Source organism: Coloeus monedula (assembly GCF_965178545.1).
Source record: "Coloeus monedula genome assembly, chromosome: 1".
In the NCBI taxonomy this organism is placed as follows: Eukaryota; Metazoa; Chordata; class Aves; order Passeriformes; family Corvidae; genus Coloeus; species Coloeus monedula.
This window is the reverse complement of record NC_138781.1, coordinates 159,575,972-159,596,753: the sequence shown is the minus strand read 5'-3', so window position 1 is coordinate 159,596,753 and position 20,782 is coordinate 159,575,972. Positions and strand designations below refer to the sequence as shown.

Genomic DNA, 20,782 nt, shown 5'->3' with positions numbered 1-20,782 from the left:
CCACTCCCCCAAATCCCATCCCAGTCCCCCAAATCCATTCCCAGTCCCCCAAATCCATTCCCAGTCCCCCAAATCCCCTCCCACTCCCCCAAATCCATTCCCAGTCCCCCAAATCCATTCCCAGTCCCCCAAATCCCATCCCAGTCCCCCCAAATCCATTCCCAGTCCCCCAAATCCCCTCCCACTCCCCCAAATCCATTCCCAGTCCCCCCAAATCCATTCCCAGTCCCCCCAAATCCATTCCCAGTCCCCCCAAATCCCCTCCCACTCCCCCCAAATCCATTCCCAGTCCCCCAAATTCCCTCCCAGTCCCCCCAAATCCATTCCCAGTCCCCCAAATCCATTCCCAGTCCCCCAAATTCCCTCCCAGTCCCCCCAAATCCCATCCCAGTCCCCCAAATCCATTCCCAGTTCCCCCAAATCCCATCCCAGTCCCCCCAAATCCCCTCCCAGTCCCCCCAAATCCATTCCCAGTCCCCCCAAATCCATTCCCAGTCCCCCAAATCCCCTCCCACTCCCCCCAAATCCATTCCCAGTCCCCCAAATCCCCTCCCACTCCCCCCAAATCCATTCCCAGTCCCCCCAAATCCCCTCCCACTCCCCCAAATCCAATCCCAGTCCCCCAAATCCATTCCCAGTCCCCCAAATCCCCTCCCAGTTCCCCCAAATCCATTCCCAGTCCCCCAAATCCCATCCCAGTCCCCCCCAAATCCCATCCCAGTCCCCCAAATCCATTCCCAGTCCCCCCAAATCCATTCCCAGTCCCCCAAATCCATTCCCAGTCCCCCCAAATCCATTCCCAGTCCCCCCAAATCCATTCCCAGTCCCCCCCAGTCCCTTTCTTCCCCCCTCACCTTGAGGGCCGCCTGGAAGCTGCGCAGCTCAGCCAGGCGCTCCCCGATTTTCCGATGGGCCACGGCGCATCCCAAGGGATCCCCGGCGCCTTCCAGCAGCCTCAGCTCTTCCCGGTGCTCCTCCAGAGCCTCCTCGTAGCGCCCTGGCGACGGGGGAGCGTTCCAGGAACATTCCAGAGGGCTTTTCCCAAGGATTTCAGGGATTCGGGACTCACCGTGAGAAGCCAAAAGCTCGCCCAGGCGGTTGCAGGCGGCGGCTTGGGCGGCGGCGTTGCCGAGGCGCCGGGATTTTTCCTTGGATTTTTGGAGTTCTGGGATGAGGGGGGAAGGGAGAAGTGAAACTGGGAATTTCTTGGTGGGTGTTGTGGTTTCTGGTGGCGGTGATGGTGGAAAGAGGGTTTAGGGATGAGGGGGATTGGGGTTGGGATGCAGGGAATCCTTCCAAAGATCCGAGGAATTCCCACAAGGATCCAGGGAATCCCCTCAGGGATCCAAGAACTTCCCTGAAGGATCCAGGGAATCCTCCCAGGGAGCCAGGGGATCTTCCCAAGGGTGCCAGGAGCCTCCCAAGGATCCAGGGAATTCCCCCAAGGATTCAGGGAATCGCCCCAAGGATCCAAGGAGGTCCCCAAAGATCCAGGAAATCCCTTTAAAGATCCAGGAAATCCCCCAGGGATCCAGGGAATCCCCTCAAGGATCCAGAGAATTCCTAAAAGGATCCAGGGAATCCCTCCAAGGATCCAGGAAATCCCCCAGGGATTCAGGGAATCCCCTCAAGGATCCAGGGAATCCCCCCCAGGACCCAAAGAACCCCTTAAGGATCCAGGGAATTCCCTCAAGGGATCCAGAGAATTCCCCAAAGGATCCAGGGAATCCCTTTAAGGATCCAAGAACCCTCCCAGGAGCTGGAGGATCCCTTTAAGGATCCAGGGAATTCCCTCAAAGGATCCAAAAAAACCCTTAAGGATCAAGGGAATTCCCTCAAAGGATCCAGAGAATTCCCCTAAGGATCCAAGAACTTCCCCCAAGGATCCAGGGAATTCCCAAAAGGATCCAGGGAATCCCCTTAAGGATCCAAGGAGCCCCCCAGGGACCCCCAAAACCCCTTAAGGACCCAAGGAATCCCTCAAGGATCCTGGGAATCCTCCCAAGGATTCAGGAAATCCCTGCAAGGATCCAGGAAATCCCCCAGGGATCCAGGGAATTCCCAAAAGGGATCCAGGGAATTCCCAAAAGGATCCAGAGAATTCCTAGAAGGATCCAGGGAATCACTTTAAGGACCCAAAAACCCCCTTAAGGATCCAGGGAATCCCTCAAGGATCCAGGGAATCATCCCAAGGGTCCCAGGAGCCTCCCAAGGATCCAGGGAATTCCCCCAAGGATCCAAGAAGTTCCCCAAAGATCCAGGGAATCCCTGCAAGGATCCAGGAAATCCCTGCAAGGATCCAGGAAATCCCTGCAAGGATCCAGGGAATCACCCCAGGGATCCAGGGAATCACCCCAGGGATCCAGGGAACTCCCACAAGGATCCAAGGAATTCCCAAAAGGATCCAGGGAATCCCCTCAGGGATCTAAGAACTTCCCTGAAGGATCCAGGGAATCCTCCCAGGGAGCCAGGGGATCTTCCCAAGGGTACCAGGAGCCTCCCAAGGATCCAGGGAATTCCCCCAAGGATTCAGGGAATCGCCCCAAGGATCCAAGGAGGTCCCCAAAGATCCAGGGAATCCCTTTAAAGATCCAGGAAATCCCCCAGGGATCCAGGGAATCCCCTCAAGGATCCAGAGAATTCCTAAAAGGATCCAGGGAATCCCTCCAAGGATCCAGGAAATCCCCCAGGGATTCAGGGAATCCCCTCAAGGATCCAGGGAATCCCCCCCAGGACCCAAAGAACCCCTTAAGGATCCAGGGAATTCCCTCAAGGGATCCAGAGAATTCCCCAAAGGATCCAGGGAATCCCTTTAAGGATCCAAGAACCCTCCCAGGAGCTGGAGGATCCCTTTAAGGATCCAGGGAATTCCCTCAAAGGATCCAGAGAATTCCCCTAAGGATCCAAGAACTTCCCCCAGGGATCCAGGGAATTCCCAAAAGGATCCAGGGAATCCCCTTAAGGATCCAAGGAGCCCCCCAGGGACCCCCAAAACCCCTTAAGGACACAAGGAATCCCTCAAGGATCCTGGGAATCCTCCCAAGGATTCAGGAAATCCCTGCAAGGATCCAGGAAATCCCCCAGGGATCCAGGGAATTCCCAAAAGGGATCCAGGGAATTCCCAAAAGGATCCAGAGAATTCCTAGAAGGATCCAGGGAATCACTTTAAGGACCCAAAAACCCCCTTAAGGATCCAGGGAATCCCTCAAGGATCCAGGGAATCATCCCAAGGGTCCCAGGAGCTTCCCAAGGATCCAGGGAATTCCCCCAAGGATCCAAGAAGTTCCCCAAAGATCAAGGGAATCCCTTTAAGGATCCAGGAAATCCCTGCAAGGATCCAGGAAATCCCTGCAAGGATCCAGGGAATCACCCCAGGGATCCAGGGAATCACCCCAGGGATCCAGGGAACTCCCACAAGGATCCAAGGAATTCCCACAAGGATCCAGGGAATCCCCTCAGGGATCCAAGAACTTCCCTGAAGGATCCAGGGAATCCTCCCAGGGAGCCAGGGGATCTTCCCAAGGGTACCAGGAGCCTCCCAAGGATCCAGGGAATTCCCCCAAGGATTCAGGGAATCGCCCCAAGGATCCAAGGAGGTCCCCAAAGATCCAGGGAATCCCTTTAAAGATCCAGGAAATCCCCCAGGGATCCAGGGAATCCCCTCAAGGATCCAGAGAATTCCTAAAAGGATCCAGGGAATCCCTTTAAAGATCCAGGGAATCCCCCAGGGATTCAGGGAATCCCCTCAAGGATCCAGGAAATCCCCCCCAGGACCCAAAGAACCCCTTAAGGATCCAGGGAATTCCCTCAAGGGATCCAGAGAATTCCCCAAAGGATCCAGGGAATCCCTTTAAGGATCCAAGAACCCTCCCAGGAGCTGGAGGATCCCTTTAAGGATCCAGGGAATTCCCTCAAAGGATCCAGGGAATCCCTGAGGGACTCAAAAAGAGCGGGATGGGAGGAATTCGGGGGGATTTGGAGGAGCTCAGGATATGGGGAAGGGGCTGAGGGAGAATTTGGGATGAATTTGAGACGGAAAAATTGAGGGAGAACCTGAGGGGGGGAATTCGAGGGGAAAACTGGGGGGATTTAAACTCCCTTGGCTTAAAATTTGGGGGGAATTCGATCTTTTGCGGGGAAAAAGGAGAATTTGGGGGGGATTTGAGCCCCTCTGGAGGGGTTTGAGGGATCCCTGGGGGGATTTGATCTTCTGAGGGCGGAAAATTTAAGGGACCCCCCCGTGAGGGGGAATTTGCGGAGCCCCGGGGGAGGGAGGGATTTGATCTTCTGGGGGAAAAAATGGAGAATTTGGGGATTGGGGGGGGGGGGGGGGAGGGGGGGTGTGGATTGAATATTTTGAGCGCCTCTGGGGTTATTTGAGCCCGTGAGGGGGAATTTGAGTCCCTGTGAGGGGTTTGAGGACTCCCAGGAGGGTTTGAAGACCCCCCCGAACCCAGAGTGAGGATTGAAACCCCTGTGAGGGGAATTTGAGCCCATGGCGGCCTGAGGGAGAGAAAACCTGAGGGGACCGCGGGGCCGCCTGAGGACGCCCCAGCGCGGGGGAGGCTCCTCGAGCTCTCAGGGTCCCCGTGCCCCCTTCCAGCCCCCATTAAAGCCTTTTAAGCCCGGTTTAAACCCCGCTAAACGCCATTAAAGCCCCAACTCACGGCGGATCTCCCGCGCCGCCTCAGCGCTGAGCTCGCCCGCCATTCCCGCCGCTCGCAGAAACCACGCCCCCTTCGCGTTCTGATTGGCTGAGTGCCGCAGCCTCGACCAATCAGCGCCCGGAACGGCGGGAACGGCAGCTCCTATTGGTCAATGCGGGAAGAAGTCCCGCCCCCCTCGTGAGGCGGGAAAAGGCGCTTCCGCCCTCCCCTCAGCGGCCGCGGGGAAGGTGGTGGCGCCCCCTGGTGGTGCCCAGTAGTTCCCAGTAACTCCCAGTTCATTCCCAGTAGCTCCCAGTAAATCCCAGGGCGCTCCCAGCACCTCCCAGTAACTCCCAGTTCACTCCCAGTAGCTCCCAGCATACCCCAGTTCACTCCCAGTATCCCCCAGTGCCTCCCAGTGCTCCCAGTTCCCCCAGATAAACATCCCAATGCCCCTCGGAAGCTCCCAGTATCCCCAGTAACTGCCAGCCCAGTGCTCCCAGTAGCCCCAGTAACCCCACCCCAGTGCTCCCAGTATCCCCAGTAACCCCACCCCAGTGCTCTCAGTATCCCCAGTAACCCCATCCCAGTGCTCCCAGTATCCCCAGTAACTGCCACCCCAGTGCTCCCAGTATCCCCAGTAACCCCACCCCAGTGCTCCCAGTATCCCCAGTAACCCCAGCCCAGTGCTCCCAGTATCCCCAGTAACCCCATCCCAGTGCTCCCAGTATCCCCAGTAACCCCATCCCAGTGCTCCCAGTATCCCCAGTAACCCCACCCCAGTGCTCCCAGTATCCCCAGTAACCCCATCCCAGTGCTCCCAGTGCTCCCAGTGCTCCCAGTGCTCCCAGTGCTCCCAGTGTTCCCACTAATCCCATCCCAGTGCTCCCAGTATCCCCAGTAACCCCACCCCAGTGCTCCCAGTATCCCCAGTAACCCCACCCCAGTGCTCCCAGTATCCCCAGTAACCCCAGTAACCCCATCCCAGTGCTCCCAGTGCTCCCAGTGCTCCCACTAACCCCATCCCAGTGCTCCCAGTGTTCCTAGTAACCCCATCCCAGTGCTCCCAGTATCCCCAGTAACCCCATCCCAGTGCTCCCAGTATCCCCAGTAACCCCATCCCAGGGCTCCCAGTATCCCCAGTAACTGCCAGCCCAGTGCTCCCAGTATCCCCAGTAACCCCAGCCCAGTGCTCCCAGTATCCCCAGTAACCCCATCCCAGTGCTCCCAGTATCCCCGGTAACTGCCATCCCAGTGCTCCCAGTATCCCCAGTAACCCCAGCCCAGTGCTCCCAGTATCCCCAGTAAACCCAGCCCAGTGCTCCCAGTATCCCCAGTAACCTCGACCAGTGCTCCCAGTATCCCCAGTAACCCCCTCCCAGTGCTCCCAGTATCCCCAGTAACCCCCTCCTACTGCTCCCAGTATCCCCAGTAACCCCCTCCCAATGCTCCCAGTATCCCCAGTAACCCCATCCCAGTACTTGCAGTATCCCCAGTGCTCCCAGTATCCCCCTCCCAGTAACCCCGGTGCTCCCAGTATCCCCCTCCCAGTGCTCCCAGTTTCCCCAGTAACTACCAGTGCCCCCATCCCAGTATCCCTCTCCCAGTGCTCCCAGTAACTCCCAGTATCCCCAGTAACTCCCAGTATCCCCAGTAACTCCCAGTATCCCCATCCCAGTGATCCCAGTGCTCCCAGTAACCCCCTTCCAGTGCTCCCAGTATCCCCAATAACCCCATCCCAGTACTCCCAGTGCTCCCAGTGCTCCCAGTGTTCCCAGTAACTGCCATCCCAGTGCTCCCAGTATCCCCAGTAACCCCACCCCAGTGCTCCCAGTATCCCCAGTAACCCCACCCCAGTGCTCCCAGTATCCCCAGTAACCCCAGCCCAGTGCTCCCAGTATCCCCAGTAACCCCACCCCAGTGCTCCCAGTATCCCCAGTAACCCCATCCCAGTGCTCCCAGTATCCCCAGTAACCCCATCCCAGTGCTCCCAGTGCTCCCAGTGCTCCCAGTGCTCCCAGTGTTCCCAGTAACTCCATCCCAGTGCTCCCAGTGTTCCCAGTAACCCCATCCCAGTGCTCCCAGTGCTCCCAGTGCTCCCAGTGCTCCCAGTGTTCCCACTAACCCCATCCCAGTGCTCCCAGTATCCCCAGTAACTGCCACCCCAGTGCTCCCAGTATCCCCCTAACTCCAGCCCAGTCTCCCCAGTAACCCACTCACCCTCAGTCCAGTGCTCCCAGTATCCCCAGTATCCCCATCCCAGTGCTCCCAGTATCCCCAGTAACCTCACCCAGTGCTCCCAGTATGCCCTACATGCAGCCCAGTGCTCCCAGTATCCCCACCCCAGTGCTCCCAGTATCCCCACCTACCCTCAGCCATCTTCCCAGTAACTCCCAGTATCCCCATCCCACTGCTCCCAGTATCCCCAGTAACCCCCTCCCAGTGCTCCCAGTATCCCCAGTGCTCCCAGTATCCCCCTCCCAGTATCCCCGGTGCTCCCAGTATCCCCCTCCCAGTGCTCCCAGTTTCCCCAGTAACTACCAGTGCCCCCATCCCAGCATCCCTTTCCCAGGGCTCCCAGTAACTCCCAGTATCCCCAGTAACTCCCAGTATCCCAGTGCTCCCAGTTTCCCCAGTATCCCCCTCCCAGTGCTCCCAGTTTCCCCAGTAACCCCATCCCAGTGCTCCCAGTATCCCCAGTGCTCCCAGTGCTCCCAGTATCCCCAGTGCTCCCAGTATCCCCAGTAACCCCATCCCAGTGCTCCCACTGCTCCCAGTAACCCCCTCCCAGTGCTCCCAGTGTTCCCAGTGCTCCCAGTAACCCCAGTGCTCTCAGTACGCCCGTTCCAGTTCTCCCAGTATCCCCATCCCAGTGCTCCCAGTATCCCCAGTTTCCCCATCCCAGTGCTCCCAGTGCTCCCAGTATCCCCATCCCAGTGCTCCCAGTATCCCCAGTGCTCCCAGTAACCCCAGTGCTCCCAGTACACCCTTTCCAGTTCTCCCAGTATCCCCATCCCAGTATCCCCATCCGACTGCTCCCAGTATCCCCAGTAACCCCATCCCAGTGCTCCCAGTGCTCCCAGTGCTCCCAGTATCCCCCCCCACTGCTCCCAGTATCCCCAGTAACCCCATCCCAGTGCTCCCAGTAACCCCATCCCAGTGCTCCCAGTATCCCCCCCCCACTGCTCCCAGTATCCCCAGTAACCCCACCCAGTGCTCCCAGTAACCTCATCTCAGTGTGCCCAGTGCTCCCAGTGCTCCCAATATATCCTTCCCAGTGCTCCCAGTGCTCCCAGTATCCCCAGTAACCCCATCCCAGTGCTCCCAGTGCTCCCAGTTTCCCCATCCCAGTGCTCCCAGTATCCCCATCCCAGTGCTCCCAGTGCTCCCAGTATCCCCACCCCAGTGCTCCCAGTGCTCCCAGTATCCCCAGTAACCCCATCCCAGTAACTCCCAGTATCCCCATCCCAGTGCTCCCAGTATCCCCCTCCCAATGCTCCCAGTATCCCCAGTGCTCCCAGTTCTCCCAGTAACCCCAGTGCTCCCAGTAACCCCATCCCAATGCTCCCAGTGCTCCCAGTAACCCCATCCCAGTGCTCCCAGTGCTCCCAGTAACCCCATCCCAGTGCTCCCAGTATCCCCAGTGCTCCCAGTTCTCCCAGTAACCCCAGTGCTCCCAGTGCTCCCAGTAACCCCATCCCAGTGCTCCCAGTGTTCCCAGTAACCCCATCCCAGTGCTCCCAGTAACCCCATCTCAGTGCTCCCAGTGCTCCCAGTGCTCCCAGTATCGCCACCCCAGTGCTCCCAGTATCCCCAGTAACCTTTCCCTCCAACCCCGCCAGTCCCAGCTCTGATTCCAACCCTTCCCATTTTGGTAAAAAACCCCCAAAAATCGCAACTTTTGGGGTCCAAAAAAAAAATTTCAATTTTGGTGAAAAAATTTTGGGGTGAAAAATTCCAATTTTGGGTTAAAAAAAATCCCTGAAAATTCTGGTTTCAAAAAAGAGAAACCGATCCCAATTTTGGGTTAAAACCGCCCGATTTTGGTTAAAAAAATCCATCCAAATCTTCACATTTTGGTTAAAAAAATCTCCAAAATCTCAAATTTTGGGGTCAAAAAATCAAATTTTGGTTAAAACCCCAATTGCTCCAATTTGGGGCTTAAAAAAAACGAAATTAAATCCAATTTTGGGTTTAAACCATCAAATATTGGTTAAAAATCCACCAAAATCTTCACATTTTGGGTAAAACAATCCCCAAACCCTCAAATTTTTGGGGTCAAAAAATCGAATTTTGGTTAAAACCCAAATTGCTCCGATATTCGTTGAAAAAGTGAAACAAATTCCAATTTTGGGTTAGAAACCTCCAATTTTAGTGCAAAAAATCCATCCAAGCTTTCAAATTTTGGTTCAAAACCCCCCAAACGCTCAAATTTTGGGTTCAAAAATGAGGATTTTGAATAAAAACCAAATTTCTTAAATTTTAGGGAAAATCCAAAGTAATAAATTCAAATTTTGGGTAAAAACCATCAAATTTTGGTTAAAAAATCCCAAATACTTCAAATATTGGGGTAAAACCCTCAAATTTTGGTTAAAAAAATCCCTCAATTTTTAAAGAAAAACGGAAATTCCAATTTTGGGTTAAAACCGCCAAATATTGGTTTAAAAATCCACCAAAATCTTCAAATTTTGGTTTAAAAAGCCCCAAAAAAATCTCAAATTTTGGGGTTAAAAAATCTGATTTTTATTTTCAAAAAATCTTTCAAATTTTGGGTAAAAAAAGCAACAAATTCCAACTTTGGGTCCAAAAAGTCAAATTTTGGTTTAAAAGCCTCAAAACCTTCAAACTTTGATTAAAAATCCCCCAAAGTCTCCAATTTTGGGTCCAAAAATTCGAATTTTGATTAAAACCAAATTTCTCAAAGTTTGGTTAAACCCAACCAAATTCAAATTTTGGGGTAAAACCATCAAATTTTGGTTCAAAACCCCTCAAAATCTTCAATTTTTGGTTCAAACCCCCAAGAGCCCCAAATTTTGGTTTTAAAACACCAAATTTTGGTTCAAAAATCACAAATCCCTCAAATTTGGGTCAAAACCACCCCAAAACTTGAGATTTTCATCAAAACTACCCAAAGCTCTCCGATTTTGGTCAAAACCACCCCAAAACTTCAATTTTTGGGCAAACCCAGCCCCAACCCGTCGAATTTTGGTCAAAACCACCAAATTTTGGCTAAAACCACCCCAAGAACCTCAAATTTGGAACTAACCCCCCCCAAACCCTTCAATGTTGGATCAAACCCACCAAATTTGGGTCAAAACCACCCGAAAATCCTCAAATTTGGGTCGAACCACACAAAAATCCACAAATTTGGGTCAAAACCACCCAAAAATCCTCAAATTTGGGTCAAACCCAGCAAATTTTGGTCCAAATCCCCCCCAAACCCTCACATTTTGGTCAACCCCCAACCAAGAACCTCAAAATTTCATCCAAACCACCCCAAAACTTCCAATTTGGGTCAAAACCCCCCTAAATCCTCAAATTTTCATCAAAACCACCTGAAACCCCTCAAATTTTGGGGCAAAACCCTCAAATTGTGGGCAAAACCACCCCAAAATGCTCAAATTTGATCCAAAACCTCAATTTTTGCCCCAAACCATCCCGAACATTCAAATTTTGGTCAAAACCTGCAAATTTTGGTCAAAACCATCCCAGCCACCTCAAATTTGGGTCAAAAGCACCCCAAAACTTGGAATTTTTGTCAAAAACCATCCAAATCGCTCAGATTTTGGTCAAAACCATCCCAAATCCTCAGATTTTGGTCAAAACCATCCCAAATCTTCAGATTTTGCCCAACAACTTCAAATTTTGGTCAAAACCACCTCAAACCCCTCAAATTTTCATCAAAACCACCCCAAAACCTCAAATTTGGGTCAAACCTCCAGAATTTGGTGAAACCAACCCAGACTCCTCCAATTTTGGTCAAAACCACCCCAAGAACCTCAAATTTTCATCCAAACCACCCCAAAAGTTTCTAATTTTGGTCAAAACCACCCCAAAACATCCAATTTTGGTCAAAACCACCCCAAGAACCTCAAATTTTCATCCAAACCAACCCCAAAACTCCCAATTTTGGTCAACCCCCCCCTCCCCCCAAGAACCTCAACATTTCATCCAAACAATCCCAAAACTTCCAATTTTGGTCAAAACCACCCCAAGAACCTCCAAATTTCATCCAAACCACCCCAAAACTTCCAATTTTCATCCAAACCACCCCAAAAAACCTCAACATTTCATCCAAACCACCCGAAAACTTCCAATTTTGGACAAAACCACCCCAAGAACCTCAAAATTTTCATCCAAACCACCCCCAAACTCCCAATTTTGGTCAAAACCATCCCAAAACTTCCAATTTTGGTCCAAACCACCCCAAGAACCTCCAAATTTCATCCAAACCACCCCAAAACTCCCAATTTTGATCAAAACCACCCCAAGAACCTCAAATTTTCATCCAAACCACCCCAAAAGTTTCTAATTTTGGTCAAAACCACCCCAAGAACCTCCAAATTTCATCCAAAGCAACCCCAAACTCCCAATTTTGGTCAAAACCACCCCAAGAACCTCCAAATTTTCATCAAAACCAACCCAAAACTTCCAATTTTGGTCAAAACCACCCCAAGCACCTCAAATTTTCATCCAAACCACCCCAAAACTCCCAATTTTTGTCAACCCCCCCTAAGAACCTCAAAATTTCATCCAAACCACCCCAAAACTTCCAATTTTGGACAAAACCACCCCAAGAACCTCCAAATTTTCATCCCAAACTCCCAATTTTGGTCCAAACCACCCCAAGAACCTCCAAATTTGGTCAAAACCACCCCAAGAACCTCCAAATTTTCATCCAAACCACCCCAAAACTTCCAATTTTGGTCCAAACCACCCCAAGAACCTCCAAATTTTCATCCAAACCACCCCAAACCCCTCCAATTTTGCCGAACCCTCCCAATTTCAACCCAACCCCCCACCCAAAAAACCCCAAATGATTGGAAAACTCCCCAAATTTTTATTCTCTACTAAAACGGGCGGCGGCCGCGCCGCCCCTCCCCCAAAATCCACCCCCAAAACCCCCCAAAATCATCCCAAAAATCATCCCAAAATCATCCCGGACGCCGCCGGCGCCGCCGAATTCCGCCGCTTCCGGAACCTTCTCTCGTCTTTCGGGGCCCTTTTTGGGCGTTTCCGGGACGGTTCCGAGATTTCCGCCGTCGTTTTTTTTTTTTCCCGCCGGTTTTTGGGGATTCGGGGTCGGGTTGGGGTGGGGGTGGAGGTTTTGGTGGGTTCAAGACTTTTCTGTGGGGTTTGGAGCGATTTTGGGTGGGTTTTGGCCAAGTTTGGGTGGGTTCGAGGTGATTTTTGGTGGGTTCAAGACCTTTCTGTTGAGTTACACCAATTTTTGGTGGTTTCAAACCAATTTTTGGTGGGTTCAAGACCTTTCTGGTGGGCAGCAACCAATTCTTGGTGGTTTACACCAATTTTTGGTGGTCTCAAGCCAATTTTTGGTGGGTTCAAAGCAATTTTTGGTGGTTTCAAGACCTTTCTGTTGGGTTTAGAGCCCTTTTTGGTGGGTTTAAGCCAATTTTTGGTGGGTTCAAGACCCTTCTGTTGAGTTACACCAATTTTTGGTGGTTTCAAACCAATTTTTGATGGTGTCAAGACCTTTCTCTTGGGTTTCATACATTTTTGGTGGTTTTAAGCCAATTTTTGGTGGGTTCAAGACCTTTCTGTGGGGTTTGGAGCGATTTTGGGTGGGTTTAGGCCAAGTTTGGGTGGGTTCAAGGCGATTTTTGGTGGTTTCAAGACCTTTCTGTTGAGTTACACCAATTTTTGGTGGTTTCAAACCAATTTTTGGTGGGTTCAAGACCTTTCTGGTGGGCAGCAACCAATTCTTGGTGGTTTCAAACCAATTTTTGGTGGTCTCAAGCCAATTTCTGGTGGGTTCAAACCGATTTTTGGTGGTTTCAGGATCTTTCTGTTGGGTTTAGAGCCCTTTTTGGTGGTTTTAAGCCAATTTTTGGTGGGTTCAAGACCTTTCTGTGGGGTTTGGAGCAATTTTGGGTGGGGTTAGGCCAAGTTTGGGTGGGTTCGAGGTGATTTTTGGTGGGTTCAAGACCCTTCTGTTGAGTTACACCAATTTTTGGTGGTTTCAAACCAATTTTTGATGGTGTCAAGACCTTTCTCTTGGGTTTCATACATTTTTGGTGGTTTTAAGCCAATTTTTGGTGGGTTCAAGACCTTTCTGTGGGGTTTGGAGCAATTTTGGGTGGGGTTAGGCCAAGTTTGGGTGGGTTCGAGGTGATTTTTGGTGGGTTCAAGACCTTTCTGTTGAGTTACACCAATTTTTGGTGGTTTCAAACCAATTTTTGGTGGTTTCAAGACCATTTTGGTGGGCAGCAACCAATTCTTGGTGGTTTACACCAATTTTTGGTGGTCTCAAGCCAATTTTTGGTGGGTTCAAAGCAATTTTGGGTGGTTTCAAGACCTTTCTGTTGGGTTTAGAGCCCTTTTTGGTGGGTTTAAGCCAATTTTTGGTGGGTTCAAGACCCTTCTGTTGAGTTACACCAATTTTTGGTGGTTTCAAACCAATTTTTGATGGTGTCAAGACCTTTCTCTTGGGTTTCATCAATTTTTGGTGGCTTTAAGCCAATTTTTGGTGGGTTCAAGACCTTTCTGTGGGGTTTGGAGCGATTTTGGGTGGGTTTAGGCCAAGTTTGGGTGGGTTCGAGGTGATTTTTGGTGGGTTCAAGACCTTTCTGTTGAGTTTACACCGATTTTTGGTGGTTTCAAACCAATTTTTGATGGTGTCAAGACCTTTCTCTTGGGTTTCATCAATTTTTGGTGGCTTTAAGCCAATTTTTGGTGGGTTCAAGACCTTTCTGTGGGGTTTGGAGCGATTTTGGGTGGGTTTAGGCCAAGTTTGGGTGGGTTCGAGGCGATTTTTGGTGGTTTCAAGACCTTTCTGTTGAGTTTACACCGATTTTTGGTGGTTTCAAGACCTTTCTGTTGGGTTTAGAGCCCTTTTTGGTGGGTTTAAGCCAATTTTTGGTGGGTTCAAGACCCTTCTGTTGAGTTTACACCGATTTTTGGTGGTTTCAAAGCAATTTTTGGTGGGTTCAAGACCTTTCTGTTGAGTTACACCAATTTTTGGTGGTTTCAAACCAATTTTTGGTGGGTTCAAGACCTTTCTGGTGGGCAGCAACCACTTCTTGGTGGTTTACACCAATTTTTGGTGGTTTCAAACCAATTTTTGGTGGTTTCAAGACCATTTTGTTGGGCAGCAACCAATTCTTGGTGGTTTACACCAATTTTTGGTGGTTTCAAGCCAATTTCTGGTGGGTTCAAACCGATTTTTGGTGGTTTCAAGATCTTTCTGTTGGGTTTAGAGCCATTTTTGCGGGTTTTAAGCCAATTTTTGGTGGGTTCAAGACCTTTCTGTTGGATTAGGAGCAATTTTGGGTGGGTTTAAGCCAATTTTTGGTGGTTTCAAACCAATTTTTGGTGGTTTCAAGAATTTCTGTTGGGTTTAGAGCCCTTTTTGGTGGTTTTAAGCCAATTTTTGGTGGTTTCAAGACCTTTCTCTTGGGTTTAGAGCCCTTTTTGGCGGTTTTAAGCCGATTTTTGCTGGGTTCAAGACTCTTCTGTTGGGTTTGGAGCAATTTTGGGTGGGTTCAAGCCAAGTTTTGGTGGGTTCAAGCCAAGTTTTGGTGGGTTTCATCCATTTTTGGTGGTTTCAAGGAAATTTTGGGTGGGTTCAGGACCTTTCTGTTGGGTTTCAAGCCAGTTTGGTGGCTTTAAGCCAATTTTTGGTGGGTTCAAGACCTTTCTGTTAGGTTTGGAGACATTTTGGGTGGGTTTAGGCCAAGGTTGGGTGAGTTCAAGCCAAGTTTTGGTGGGTTTCATCCATTTTTGGTGGTTTTAAGCCCATTTTGGGTGGTTTTAAGACCTTTCTGTTGAGTTACACAAATTTTTCGTGGTTTCAAACCAATTTTTGGTGGTTTCAAGACCTTTCTCTTGGGTTTCATCAATTTTTGGTGATTTTAAGCCAATTTTTGGTGGGTTCAAGACCTTCTGTTGGGTTTGGAGCCATTTTGGGTGGGTTTAGGCCAAGTTTGGGTAGGTTTCATCCATTTTTGGTGGTTTCAAGACCTTTCTGTTGAGTTTAGAGCCATTTTTGGTGGGTTCAACCCATTTTCGGATGCTTTCAAGACCTTTCTGGTGGGTTTCGACCAATTTTTGGTGGTTTCAAACCATTTTTGGTGGTTTCAAACCATTTTTGGTGGCTTGGAGCCAATTTTTGAGGATTTCAAGACCTTCCTGTTGGGTTTGGACCATTTTTGGTGGTTTCAAGCCAATTTTTGATGGTTTCAAGAGTTTCCTGTTGGTTTTCCATCTTTTTTTTGATGCTTTCAAAGCATCTTTGGATGCTTTCGCCAATTTTTTGATGCTTTCAAACCAGTTTTGGTGGTTTTGAGACCGTCCTGATGCATTTTCCACTGTCTCAAAGTATTTTTGATGGTTTTAAGCCAATTTTTGGTGGTTTCAAGATCTTTCTGTCGGGTTTCGACCAATTTTTGGTGGTTTTAAGCCAATTTTTGGTGGGTTTCAAGCCCTTTCCATTGGTTTCCCACCAATTTTTGGTGGTTTCAAGACCTTTTTCTTGGACTTCAACACATTCTTGGTGGTTTCAAACCCATTTTTGATGGTTTCAAGACCTTTTTGTTGGGCTTCAACCCATTTTTGGTGGTTTTAAGCCTATTTTTGGTGGTTTCAACCCATTTTTGGGGGCTTTAAGCCCATTTTTGACGATCTCAAGACATTTCCGCTGGCTTCTGACCATTTTTGGTGGCTTTAAGCCAATTTTTGGTGGTTTCATCATCTTTCCTTTGAGTTTAGACCACTTTTTGTCACTTTCAAGCCAACTTTTGACCGTTTCAAGACCTTTCCGGTGATTTCCCACCACTTTTGATGCTTTCAAGACAATTTTTGGTGGCTTCAAGACCTTTCTGTTGGCTTTGGACCGATTTTTGCTGGTTTCAAACCATTTTTTGATGCTTTCAAGACCTTTCTGTTGGGATTCGAGCATTTTTTGCCAATTTTGGTGGTTTCAAGCCAATTTTTCACGATTTCAAGCCAAACCTCTTGGTTTCCCACAATTTTTGGCTCTTTCAAGCCATTTTTGATGGTTCCAATCCAATTCCATTTGTTCCCCACCAATTTTTGTCGCTTTCCCACCAATTTTTGTCATTTTCCCACCAGTTTTTGTCATTTTTCCACCAGTTTTTGTCACTTTCCCACCAATTTTTGTCGCTTTCCCACCATTTTGGCTGCTTTCGAGCCGATTTTTGATCCTTTTCAGACCCTTCCTCTTCATTCCTCCCCAATTTTTGGCACTTTCAAGCCACGTTTTTCTGCGTTCAAACCATTTTTGCCATTTTCAAGCCACTTTTGATGCTTCCAAGCCAATTCCTTTGGTTTCCCACCATTTTTGGCCACTTCCAAGCCAATTTTGATCCTTTCAAGCCATCTTTTCCCACTTTCAACAACTTTTGGTGGGTTCAAGACCTTTCTGTTGGCTTTGCACCAATTTTTGACGGTTGCACCAACTTTTTGATGGTTTCGAGCCATTTTGGCTGCTTTCAAGTCAAATTTTGTTACTTTCAAACCACTTCTGATCTTTCCCACCATTTCTTGTCGCTTCCAAGCCATTTTTGACCGTCTCAAGCCAATTATAGTCACTTTTGACTCCTTTTTAACACTTCCAGGCCATTTTGGACGGTCTCAAGCCAATTTTCGCTCACTTTCACCCATTTTTAACACTTCCAAGCCATTTTGGACGGTCTCAAGCCCAATTTTCGTCACTTTTGACCCTTTTTACCACTTCCAGGCCATTTTGGACGGTCTCAAGCCCAATTTTCATCACTTTTGACCCTTTTTAACACTCCCAGGCCATTTTTGACGGTCTCAAGCCCAATTTCACTCACTTTCACCCATTTTTACCACTCCCAGGCCATTTTGGACGGTCTCAAGCCCAACTTTAGTCACTTTTGATCCTTTTTACCACTCCCAGGCCATTTTTGACCGTCTCAAGCCCAATTTTCATCACTTTTGACCCTTTTTACCACTCCCAGGCCATTTTGGACGGTCTCAAGCCCAATTTCACTCACTTTCACCCATTTTTACCACTCCCAGGCCATTTTGGACGGTCTCAAGCCCAATTTTCGTCACTTTTGACCCTTTTTACCACTTCCAGGCCATTTTGGACGGTCTCAAGCCCAATTTCGCTCACTTTCACCCATTTTTACCACTTCCAAGCCATTTTTGACGGTCTCAAGCCCAATTTTCGTCACTTTTGACCCTTTTTACCACTCCCAGGCCATTTTTGACGGTCTCAAGCCCAATTTCGCTCACTTTCACCCATTTTTACCACTCCCAGGCCATTTTGGACGGTCTCAAGCCCAACTTTAGTCACTTTTGACCCTTTTTACCACTTCCAGGCCATTTTTGATGGTCTCAAGCCCAATTTCGCTCACTTTCACCCATTTTTACCACTTCCAAGCCATTTTGGACGGTCTCAACCCCCATTTTCATCACTTTTCACCCTTTTTTACCACTTCCAAGCCTTTTCTGACGCTCCCAACCCACTTCCATCTCTCCCCCACCATCTCCCACCTCTCTCCCACCCCTTCCCACCACTCCAACCACCACCTCCCCAACCCAACCCACCCCAACCCCGCGGCCGGCCAACGACGGAAGCTGAGGGAGGGCACGGGGGAGGAGCATCTCGGCGGAGAGGCCGTCAAATGACGATTTTTTTTTTTTTTTTTTCCTTTTTTTTTTTTTTTTGCCCTTTTTTCGTTTCGTTTCGTTTCTCCTCCTTTCTCCCGAGTCGTTTCGTTTTGTTTTGTTTGTTTATTTTTGGATCTGGAATATAAAAAGCCGGAGGTTGATGTTCTTGGCCGCCAGCAGTTTGTTACACTCCACCGAGTCGACGATGGGCAGCGCCATGTAGTCGGTCTCGTTGCTCTCGTTGCTGAAGACGAAGTGGTAGATGACGGGGTTGATCTTGACGTCGTCGTAGGGCCCCTCGAGGAGCAGGAAGGAACATTCCATGGGGGAGTTGACCTTGCTCTTGAGGATGAGCTGGAAGCTCAGCGTGCGCTTGCACGACAGGTTGGGGTTGCGCTCGGAGTCGTTGACGCGCGCCTTCAGCACCCAGGTCTGGTTGAGCACGGTGAGGCGCGGCGTCTCGTAGTACAGGCGCGTGATGAAGTCGTCCGTGCGGTACGGGCGGAACTGCACCTCTGGGGGGATGGAAAGGGAGGGGGAAAAAGTGGGAAAAAGGGCAGGGATTGCATTGGAATTGCAACAGGAGGAGGAGGACGAGGTGCTCCGGGAAGAGCTGTTGTCAGGAGGTTGGAGCCAGAGCTGAGAATAGGGGGGGGGTGGGGAGGGGATACTAAGGAGGTTTGGGGGATATCTGAAGAAATTCCCGGAATTAGAAGCAGATCCCAACAGGATTCATCGTTATCCCAAAAAACCTCCGGAATTAGCACCGGATCCCTACAGGATTCAGGGATATCCTAAAAAATCTCCGGAATTAGCACTGGATCCCAACAGGATTCATCGTTCTCCTAAAAAATTCCCGGAATTATCCTAAAAAATTCCTGGAATGAGCACCGCATCCCAACAGGATTCATCGTTATCTGAAAAAATTCCCGGAATGATCCTAAAAAATTCCCAGAATTATCCTAAAAAATTCCCGGAATTAGCACTGGATCCCAACAGGATTCATCGTTATCCCAAAAACTTCCCAGAATTATCCTAAAAAATTCCCAGAATTATCCTAAAAAATGCCCGAAATCAGCACCGGATCCCAACAGGATTCATCGTTATCCCAAAGAATTCCCGGAATGATCCTAAAAAATTCCCAGAATTATCCTAAAAAATGCCCGGAATTTTCACCGGATCCCAACAGGATTCATCATTATCCCAAAAAATTCCCAGAATGATCCTAAAAAATCCCCGGAATTTTCACCGCATCCCCACAGGATTCATCGTTATCCCAAAAAATTCCCAGAATGATCCTAAAAAATCCCCGGAATTTTCACCGCATCCCAACAGGATTCATCATTATCCCAAAAAATTCCCAGAATTATCCTAAAAAATCCCCGGAATTAGCACCGCACCCCCACAGGATTCATCATTATCCCAAAAAATTCCCAGAATTATCCCATAAAATCCCCGGAATTTTCACCGCACCCCCACAGGATTCATCGTTATCCCATAAAATTCCCGGAATGATCCTAAAAAATTCCCAGAATTATCCCATAAAATCCCCGGAATTTTCACCGCACCCCCACAGGATTCATCGTTATCCCATAAAATCCCTGGAATGATCCTAAAAAATCCCCGGAATTAGCACCGCATCCCCACAGGATTCATCGTTATCCCAAAAAATTCCCGGAATTACCCTAAAAAATGCCCGGAATTATCCTAAAAAATTCCCAGAATGATCCTAAAAAATTCCCAGAATTATCCTAAACAATTCCCGGAATTAGCACCGCATCCCAACAGGATTCATCGTTATCCCAAAAAATTCCCGGAATGATCCTAAAAAATTCCCAGAATTATCCCATAAAATCCCCGGAATTTTCACCGGATCCCAACAGGATTCATCGTTATCCCAAAAAAATGCCCAGAATTATCCTAAAAAAAACCCGGAATTTTCACTGCATCCCCACAGGATTCATCGTTATCCCATAAAATTCCTGGAATGATCCTAAAAAATTCCCGGAATTAGCACCAGATCCCAACAGGATTCATCGTTATCCCAAAAACTTCCCAGAATTATCCTAAAAAATTCCCGAAATCAGCACCGCATCCCAACAGGATTCATCGTTATCTGAAAAAATTCCCGGAATTATCCTAAAAAATTCCCAGAATTATCCTAAAACATTCCCGGAATTAGCACTGGATCCCAACAGGATTCAGGGATATCCTAAACAATTCCCGGAATTATCCTAAAAAATTCCCGGAATTATCCTAAAAAATTCCCAGAATTATCCCATAAAATCCCCGGAATTTTCACCGCATCCCACAGGATTCATCGTTATCCCAAAAAATTCCCAGAATGATCCTAAAAAATCCCCGGAATTTTCACCGCACCCCCACAGGATTCATCATTATCCCAAAAAATTCCCGGAATTATCCCAAAAAATTCCCGGAATTATCCCATAAAATTCCCGGAATTTTCACCGCACCCCCACAGGATTCATCGTTATCCCAAAAACTTCCCAGAATTATCCTAAAAAATTCCCGAAATCAGCACCGCATCCCAACAGGATTCATCGTTATCTGAAAAAATTCCCGGAATGATCCTAAAAAATTCCCAGAATGATCCTAAAACATTCCCGGAATTAGCACCGGATCCCAACAGGATTCAGGGATATCCTAAACAATTCCTGGAATTATCCCAAAAAATTCCCGAAATCAGCACCGCATCCGAACAGGATTCATCGTTATCCCAAAAAATTCCCGGAATGATCCTAAAAAATTCCCGGAATTTTCACCGGATCCCAACAGGATTCATCGTTATCCCAAAAACTTCCCAGAACTATCCTAAAAAATTCCCGGAATTATCCTAAAAAATTCCCGAAATCAGCACCGGATCCCAACAGGATTCATCGTTATCCCAAAGAATTCCCGGAATGATCCTAAAAAATTCCCAGAATTATCCTAAAAAATGCCCGGAATTTTCACCGGATCCCAACAGGATTCATCGTTATCTGAAAAAATTCCCAGAATTATCCCATAAAATCCCCGGAATTTTCACCGCACCCCCACAGGATTCATCGTTATCCCAAAAAATTCCTGGAATGATCCTAAACAATTCCCGGAATTAGCACCAGATCCCAACAGGATTCATCGTTATCCCATAAAATCCCCGGAATTTTCACCACACCCCCACAGGATTCATCATTATCCCAAAAAATTCCCAGAATTATCCTATAAAATCCCCGGAATTAGCACCAGATCCCAACAGCATTCATCGTTCTCCGAAAAAATTCCCGGAATGATCCTAA

General features: G+C 48.8%; 1 protein-coding gene across 1 annotated transcript in view; it reads right to left on the bottom strand.

Annotated features, from left to right (window-relative positions):
* Nucleotides 1-17,436: 17,436 nt before the first annotated feature.
* The window catches only part of LOC309583430 (zinc finger TRAF-type-containing protein 1-A-like), a 41,656-nt gene continuing 38,310 nt past the window's right edge, over nucleotides 17,437-20,782 (bottom strand). The window contains exon 4 of the mRNA XM_082299101.1: nucleotides 17,437-18,001. Coding sequence (XP_082155227.1) covers nucleotides 17,610-18,001 — 392 coding nt within the window. The 3' untranslated portion in view covers nucleotides 17,437-17,609. The remainder of the gene's footprint in view (nucleotides 18,002-20,782) is intronic.